Here is a 9397-nt window from a genome sequence, read left to right on the forward strand (position 1 = left end):
AGAGAAGACAATAGACAAACTACAACCAACCTTTTTCCTTTCTCTTGGTCACTCAGTGGAGGCTCCTTTGCTTCAGACACAATCTCGCTCAGATGGCTGTAGTGGGTATGAATAAACATCACCTGCTCATATCCTAATGCGAGAGAAAAGGCAAAAAACAGACTTATTTTTATCCTAAAGTGATATAAAAACATTTCTGAGCATCTCTGTTGGTTGGAAGTGTCAAACTTATTACATACAACAAACAAAAGCCTTAAGTTACAGCTACAAGTGTTATTTACTCATCTACCTTAATCTTTCCATTATCTTACCAAAATGTCTGCCAATTATTTTATATTTTGCTTATATTTTGTAGTCTCATCAACAGTTCTATAGTATGGAGATATTTGGCCAAGAATGAACAGATATTTATGCAGCAGTATTTTCACATCACATTTAGGCACAGATTCAAGTCAGAACAATCACAATGTGCAAATTAGAGCAGTCTGAAGAAGTTTTCGCATATATACATGTTTTTCATTTACCAAATCATGTAATACACATAAAATGGGTAAATATCAGATTTGTTTATCACATTTTTTCCCTATTTAATTTGGGTTAACCTCTAAAAACAAGTGCAATCACATGTGTTTAATGTTCCTACCCAGAGTGTGTAACCTCTGAAGCTCAGTGTCAGGAATAAGCAACTCATCCTGACCACTGCTGCTGCTGGTGTGGGAGCCGATGGCAGATGGCCTGAAGACTTGACTACAGCTTTCTTCTGAAAGCTTCTGCCACTTCATGTACACATCTTGCAGGAAAGACAGCAGTGGACACACAGAAAATAGACACAGATTAGCAATAGTAGTAACCATGATTAGAAACCAAAACATATTAATTTATGTGTTAAAAAGCAAAGAATTAACAAAGGTTTGGGACAATAACATTATACTGTAATTATCAATGACTCCCTTATAACCCTAATACATCTGCAAAAAAGTCAGATTAAACTAATGTGTCCGACAGTTTCTTGCATAAAAAGATCTGCTGCTTATTTTTATCTTGTTTAAACAATTCTCCCTCAAGTTTGATCATCACTGAAATGATGATCTGTATTCTGAACCTAAGCACAAACAGATAATCATTAACTGTTTCGAAGATGTTTGTATTACCTATGTTTTTGGTAGAAAGAGTGAAGCCTCTTCCCTCAGCAGCTAGCATATCTGCAAGAGCTTCAGTGAGACGGTCAATGCTCTTGACAATAGTAAATGGCCCCACACTGGTCTGTACAAGACAGTCAGAAGCAACAACATAATGTCAGACTTTGATTCATAGAGGAGTAAGGAGGAAGACATTGCTGGGTTAAAAAATGTTGACAACAGTAATTCAGCTTAACTCTAAAAGTGGGACAAGATATGCAAGTAAACATGGGAGGAGATAAAATCTAATTTTGGGTTGAATCAGAGGAACAAATAGGGCATCAAACCAAGAAACATCATGAACCATAGTCACTTCCTCACCCCATCCTCTGTGAGACCCATCCACTGTGTATCTGTGTGGGGCTCCAGTATCACGCTTGCTGCCTTTACGTAGTTGGTTGCAATGGAAACCATGACCTCTGCTGTGTCGGTTCCTGGAGAGGGAGAGCTAGGCAGAGCAGTGAGGCCCATCTCAATCATCCGGGTGAGGTAGAGGACATCACTGGAGGTGAGAAGGTTTGGTCCATCCGCCTCCAACATATGCTGAACAGCCTGGGTCAACTGCTGGAGCATTGTCAGATCTCTTTCCTGGGACGCATTAGGGCTCAGCTCCTTCAACACATAAGGAAAGGATACGTGGATACATATTTTAAACTATATTTAACAGGGAAAGTGGTTGCAATGCTGTTTATTCAGTAATTCCTGGGCTTTACACCACAGGATTACAATCACTTCTATTTACTGAGTACAACAAATTCTTTAGATTTTGACCTAGCAAGTTAGTCTAGACAAACAACCAATCAGTATTGGAGAAGTGACACAGAAATGTTTTTTAAGGTGTCATTTTACCCTTAAACATGGCCAAAAATCCTCCACTACACAATCTCAATTAAGCTCCATAATTATAGAAATAGTCAGTGTCCTTTATCTTGCACCGCCTTGCCTCCTCTGTATTCTCATTTGTTGATCATTTACAACACAGTGTCACTTAAACGATGATGTGCTACTTTGGCTTAACTGTCTTACTTACGGGTTTGGTCAGAGGATTGTTGCGCAATCTACTGAAAAATGGTGTCTTTGGTAAAATGATAACATCCAGGACCTCTGCAGATAGAGAAAGCGACAAAGACAATACAATTAAGCGCAATCTATTACAGCAAGAGCACATGTTACAGCTGTATACAGTACATTTCAATAGACGAAATGCTTAACATCAACGATTAAAAATTCTACATCATACAGAGGTGGTGTTTTTACAGGACTTCTGAATTTGATTGCAAAGCATTGTTCTGGTAACACTTTGTCTCTTTGGGACCAAATAATCACATTACATGAAGAATAAAATGCATTAAAGAAATCACTGACGTTATTAACATAATTGGTACCTTTTTTGAACTGACAGACAGCCCCTCTGAATGAGTCACACTTAGCATCCGAGGTCCCCTTAACAGGGTCAAAGATGCCACAATCCTCATCAGACTGAGGGCTTTGGAATAACTCGAAGGAGAACGTTTGATTCTGCAAAGGATTTCCATCCAGGAGGGAATCCAACAACGAATGTGCTAAGATCGTGATGTTTCCTAGTGGAAGAAAGGGTAAAGAATATGTTGAAAATAAAAGCTGTTTCGAGAATGAATGTCATGTCCAGTAATAGTGACATGGGTAATTATGTACTTAAGATATCCAGCTATGTCAAAATCAAACAGGAATTATCAGCCACAATATTTCCAAGAAAATGACAATGTAAATTTGTTTGGAGACAGTTTGTGGCCATGGTAAACAAATATGGGTTTAGTTTAGGCAACTTAAAATACATGGTCATGGTTATGAAAAGCTTTTTTAATAATATACAGTAAGTGTTACGCAAGGATAACACTTAAGCTTAAGTTCTAAATTAACCACGGACATGGTTATAGAAAGATCAAAGTCACACACTACAAAGTTGTACATATTCATAAAAAAAAACCCTGGTGTGGTTGTAACATAAGCCCAAGATTTATGGATGAACAGATAACAGAATGTAGTTCCTAGTCTAGGTAGACATACGCTAATAAGAAGTCTACAGTAGCTGTTACAGTGATTTGATCTAAGGCAGTAGTGTGACCAATATTTGTATGTCTGAATTGGTCTGATGAGAAATAGAATGGTAAAATGTCAATATCTATATATATAAAATGATAATTATATCGGTTAATCTTTAAAAGCTTAGTTAATAAATACCTAAAATGTAACTGAAAATCACTGAAGGAGTGCAAGCTCACTTTCCTTTCTGTATGTTCAGTTGTAGGAGGGGGGAGTCAGCTTTTTGGGCTCTCATTGCTCATTGGGGAGCATGATGTCAGAACAGGAGAAGCTTGTTTTGAAGGGTGGGATTCAGACTGACGTGAGTCACAAAACATTTACAAGAATCATTAGGAAGCCTACCGTCTGCCAATAACAACTTGGTCACCATCTTTTCTCTTCATTTGAGGGTGAGAGAAAGAGAGACAAAGATTTTGTCTTCCGTTCAGTCTCATTAAACTTTGTGCTGGCTTGTGAAATAAAAAAAAGAGTGCGTGTGTGTTTGTCTACACTATGTAATTTTGCCAAAGCATTCCAAAAACTCAGAAAGCAGTTGGGATATCCTGATCAGGCATTTTTGCTGATCCTAATTTGAGCTACTGCACTGTTCACAACGTACAATAACTAAGGTGTTATTGTACATAAAGATATTACTGAATTAACATACAGCAACAGCTGTTGCTTGCATTACAATTAACTTATGTTATGAATTATAATATCTATTCTGTTTCTGATTCAATGCTTGGTAATGCAGTAAAAGTACAGACTGGGTTGAATGGCTGACAATTTGATGCATTAATGTCCGAAAGGAATGTGTTGTAAGCAAAAGAGTTTACTTAATCATATTGGGCCTGATAGGAGAGATGAGATCAATGTGGGTTAGGGGGAGGAAGAAACAGACACAAAACAGATTTGAGTCTAACTGTACCTGCATATTATTCTTAGCATTTATTTTACCCTGCTTGGAATGCCAGATGGGTGGAGTTTACGACATCAGGCCAGCTCAGATCTTGGCACGTTACTGAAAATTGAGCAGTCCTAAATGACTTTCCAAATGGTCTCCATGTGATTGTTATTTTGCATAGCAACCCCACCCAGCCCTAGAGCCAAAGTAGCTAAACTGTAAACAACATTTTAAAGAAATGCTTAACTGTACGTGAGTATTTGAGTCTCCTCTGTTTTTTCTGGTGTATAGTACTCCTGTACTTCCCTGTAACTGGTTATTAAATTAGCTTGACTTGAATTTTACTAATGCTTCATCTCCTTCCTCTGTGCTCATGCTTTATCCTAACAAACATACCTTGACAAGGTCTGTCCCTCCACAGCTTCTTGAGGGAGGCCTGTATTACCATGGCTGCTCCACTCCATTTGAACACCAGCCCAGAGGAAACGGGTGAACACTCCTTTTCCATGGTGTGGATTTCACTGTTGTTCAGTACCCGGTCCCATATGTGCAGCTCTGTGATGCTCCCTGAGAATGACTCATCCTTCTTAAATGAGCCCCCAAAGCTGTCCTGCTCCTGTCCGATAATGAAAAGACCACCACCTCCGATGCTGTCAGAACTGTTAAGGCCATCACCCCGAGCGACCACACGGCCATGAGTAAATAGTGCCCAGAGTCCACCATTCTGGCTCCATGAAGCGCACACTGAGTGCCAGGAGTCGTCGTGGTCGAAGGCTTCATGGTAAGGTCCGTGAACGCCATGGACCAGCAGAGCCAGCTGAACAGGTTTGCCCTGAACCAGATTTGCCCTGAGCTGGAACTCATTAATATAGGACTGAATGGAATAAGAAAAGATGGTGGAAATTCCAAAGCAATTTGGATCGAAGCGAAGAAGGGTGCAAACGGTGACTGAGCCCATGGAGGGGAACCTATGCAGGAGACGGACATGTTTGGTGTCCGACCGCCCGCTGAACTCCAGAATCAGGGTCTCTGAGGAACCTTTGGTTACAGCCCACACGGAGAGAAGAAAGAAGCATTACTATGAAGGAAAAATACTGGCACAATTCTTGGAAAAGATTGAATCTAATAAAATTCCAATTTCGTGATCATATTTCTACTGTAAACAGTAGGGAAACATTTACTGTGCCAAAAGATCCATAAAAAAGTATCATAAGTTACATTTTGTATTCTATTAACCTTTTTGTTCAGTCAGTAAGTAGACAGAAATGTGTCCAGGAAGAAAAAAACATAAGTCTTGTATTTAAAAAGGGTGCTAATATGTTAATACAAAGTGTCACAAATGGCACATACTTGTCGGATGTGTCACGACTTTCCTGGCAATCCACACAGGCTGAGAGATGTACACAGACTTTAAAAATTTGGTTAGCTCTTGGTTCTCTATTGGGTTGGAGACGGTGGCTAAGGTCCCAGAGCGCTGTTTACACACTTCCTCTGCCCTGTTCCATTGCAGGCGATCGGGCACATACTCATAGTAGGACTCATCGTATGTCTGGATTCTGGTTTCCATTGTAAAGGCTGTTTAAAAGAGAAAAGAAGAAATTAGTGGAGTGATACTTATCAGACAGAACTGGTACAAATCCAAGCTGAAATGACTGACTGGGCCTTTTTTTTATTCTGAAGGAAATTTTAATGCTGGTCAGATAATATCAGATAACAACGTAAAATGTTTTTTTCCATGCAAATGATATTAGTGCCATTCAGAGGAAGTTTGTCAGGGTTTTCATTCAGCCAAATGATGATGTAAATGTTCCAAGCCTTTATATTCACCTATGACACACAAGTAATGTACTGTTGAAGAATGGAGCCTCTCTCAGACACACACGTCAAACCCCCATCCAAATTTATTGCAAGTTTTAATAGTATTTTCAGAACTTTGAATGAATGTACATTTCCATCTAATGCTGTTACTTGTATTAATATTACAAGTTTGGAACATCAAGGTGCTTATTCTCTAGTAAGGTGCCAGTGAACAAATAACCTGTTGTAATTATAAAGAGCACTACTTAAACCTCAAATAGTGGAAGTACGTGGAAAATAATGATAAAAATATGTCTTTAAGTTTATTTTATGTTTTACTTGAAGGAAGAGTAGGGTCTCCTTAAAAGGTCCACACTGATGATTTGATGTTTCTGTCTGCTACCAGTTTTCATCTCTTTAGTTGATTTCTAGTAGGTTGCACTTCATATTTCAATAAGTCTGATGTTTTGCACCTGGTTTTGGCATATCAGTACACCAGCTTGTCAACCTTAAAGTTATAATCTCGAAGATCTCAATTTCTTTTCTTTGGCAGCACCTGTGGCGACAAACCAGTAATTGCGGGAGCACACCTGCCAGATATCCGGACAGTGTTGCATGTGTGACGTCCACGGTTGCCTCCAATGGCAACTCTTGAATTTTCTCTGAGTGGATTTTCACTTATTTAAGTTTAAGTTGTATCTGTAGTCATCCATCTTTTCTTTGTTTGTTCAGCCATAGTAGATTACTGTTTACTCTCAACACTTGCAGAGGCCGGAAAAGCGGCCGCTTAGCTCCGCCTACCCTCTCTGGCAGACCAACCACTGCTGGGTGATGTAAAACGCGTCACTAACTGGGCGTCCACCCAGTCCGTAATACTGCAAATGCAAAGGCTTTCATCAGTGGGCCATAGGCTCACTCACCATTGTGTTACTTCATTCGGTGATGGATAGTGACTGAACAGACATTTATTTAAATGAAAATATTCGAGATGATTACTTTAATGGAGAATATAAGCAAAACAGGTCTTTTTCTAACTTCTAGTATTTCTACTTAAAAAAAGGGGGGGGGGGGGGCATAAAAACAGTTGGGTGAAAAGAATTAACACTCAAAAGTTATCGTGAATATCCTTTGCCTTTGTTTCTCTATGACAGGCAAGTGAAGTGCTGTTAAACCTTACACACATTTCATTATCGCGCGTTTTGGATCCGTCTTTGACCTGCCCAATAATTTGGGTGTATATGTGTGTAACAAACTAATAAAGTTACAATAATGTTTAAATATTGTTTTGAAATTTCATATTATTATTTATGCTGGGCTTTACGCTAAAAAGTATTTATAGCCTCTTTTTAGCTTTAGGGAAACCTACCTACCTGAATTGAAAGGTCAGAGTTAACATTTCTTGCTAGGTCAGACAGGCTAGCTAGGATAGCAAATTGGTCCAACTGCCCTAACTGAAATAATGTTTAAGTAAAAGAAAAATAGCAATGTCACTCACCTGATATACAGTTGTGAAAACAAACCTGAAACACAAAAATAATTTTAGCTCACTGTTTAAGGTATGAGTCGACAGAACTTTTTTTGCTAATATGATCACATATACAACAGGTGTCCTGATTGATTAACAGCAATAAGGAACGTAGAACGCCCAAGCCTCCGCCCAGCCCAGCCGTTAGCTAACATAACACCTTAACAGGTATTTTCCTGCTATACTAAAATGTTTTTGTGGAAAACGGCTATGCTCATATGGTTATGAAGTTTTTAATGTTTTAATGAAGTTTGACACATGATTTATTTCAAAAGTAAGCAAAAGCTGTGGCATGAAAGAGAAGTTAGATCCCCCCTCTGGCAAATTTTCTTCGCGCACTAATTTAAAACACTGCAAGAGAGTTCTAAACTAGCAACAACTAAAAAAAATTAATAATTTAGTCAATAAATAGAAAAACATGCAATCATACGATAATAATAACTTGATCACAAGGCATATTTAAACCAAACCAACAAATATAATAAAATAGGCTACAGAAAACCACCCATAACTGCCACTAAAAGTTCTGGTAGCATTAATATTATTATGGCTTTACATCTTCAACTTTGCCTTTTTAGTAAACATGTCACAGAGAAATGAGTCGGTAAAAATGGACGCTATTGCAATAAACGTGTTATATACACCTCTGAAATCCTTTGCCCTGTTTAAGACTCTTACTGTTTGTGTTATATATCCTACAAGAGTGAAGACAAAGAATAAGTACTTACAAGCAGACTTAAATTTAGGAACAATAACCAGTGCATCCTGAAAGAGAAACATATCCATAAGGCGAGAATGAAAGGCAATTTCATCTGTGTTTTCTTTTAATGGTCAAGCATAAAAAGCAAAATGAATCGATTGTTTTACCTGAATTATTCTTCTCTTTGCAACCTTTTTTTGCGCGTTTTCTCATTCCAATCGCGTCGTGTCTGTGAACGCAGCATACAACCACTCCTCAAAGCGATGCTTTCTACCACATGTAAAAAGTTACTCGAAGTTTGTTTTCTTCTCAGTTGTGCTCCAACACTCCGTCACAAAAGTAGAGAAGAGCCCTCGCTGGCTCCAGACAGCATGAAGGGAGGATGCAGCGGCAGAAGAGAGGAGTGGGTGTAACCTGCAGCGAGCCGAGAAGAGGGTTACCAAAACTAGGGTTCAGGGACCTCCAGGGGCCCTTGAGTGTGTTCCAGGGTGACTAGTTGAGCTTAAGGGTTGCACAATGACGCAATACACAAATTTATGTAATCAAGTTAATGGATGCAGCCTGAAGTGTATCAGCAAGGAGTTCATGACATAATAAGGACTCCAATGCTTTAGACTGTAGTAGTAGTTCCCAAAATGAAGCCAGGTGGTTCCTGTATTAAAGAAGTGATACACTAAGTACATATTAGCAATGCTATTAATTTACAACACATTAATTGACATGTGTTACTGTTAATCTAATACACAAAAGAGAAAAAATAATTTCTTACCTGGTGTGAATTGCAAGAATAAAATGTATTCTGTAAAATAATCTTCGGACTGCTTTTAGAAACATGTTCCTACTTACAATTAGGGATGCACGATATTATCGGCATGTTATCAGTATCTGCAGATTATGGTTTATGCCGATTTTTCCGCTGATAAAACACTTTAATCATGGCTTAATGCTCGATGACTCCCTGAAAAAGCTTGACGTAATGCTACGACATTAACTTGGCGTGAGTGTGTGCGCGCACTGCCTGCACCACGCCTCTTCTGTCAAGCGTGAAGAATGGTGCATGATGTCTGCGGTATGGCAGTTTCTGGCCAGTACAATAACAGTAGGCATGATATCAATTCCACTACAGGGGAGACTTGATGTTCTCTGCAATTAGGTGGAAAAAAACGTACCTAATATATCGGTATCGAAATCGGCAAAAGGGGTTGAAAAATCCAATATCGTGCATCCCTATT

At 38.8% G+C, this 9397-nt stretch overlaps 1 protein-coding gene across 1 annotated transcript in view; it reads right to left on the reverse strand.

The window, feature by feature from the left end:
- The window catches only part of LOC138607625 (adhesion G protein-coupled receptor D2), an 82689-nt gene extending 74460 nt beyond the window's left edge, over positions 1-8229 (reverse strand). Inside the window, exons 1-10 of the mRNA XM_069680264.1 lie at positions 8194-8229; positions 7436-7460; positions 5494-5718; positions 4540-5181; positions 2564-2758; positions 2197-2282; positions 1500-1787; positions 1152-1263; positions 644-790; positions 31-133 (exon numbers count right to left, since the gene is read on the reverse strand). Coding sequence (XP_069536365.1) covers positions 31-133; positions 644-790; positions 1152-1263; positions 1500-1787; positions 2197-2282; positions 2564-2758; positions 4540-5181; positions 5494-5718; positions 7436-7460; positions 8194-8229 — 1859 coding nt within the window. The remainder of the gene's footprint in view (positions 1-30; positions 134-643; positions 791-1151; positions 1264-1499; positions 1788-2196; positions 2283-2563; positions 2759-4539; positions 5182-5493; positions 5719-7435; positions 7461-8193) is intronic.
- Between the last annotated feature and the right edge of the window lie 1168 nt (positions 8230-9397).

This window comes from Semicossyphus pulcher, unplaced genomic scaffold, assembly GCF_022749685.1.
Source record: "Semicossyphus pulcher isolate SPU_LCO1_2020_fin unplaced genomic scaffold, fSemPul1.0.p SCAF_4, whole genome shotgun sequence".
Taxonomy (NCBI): Eukaryota; Metazoa; Chordata; class Actinopteri; order Labriformes; family Labridae; genus Semicossyphus; species Semicossyphus pulcher.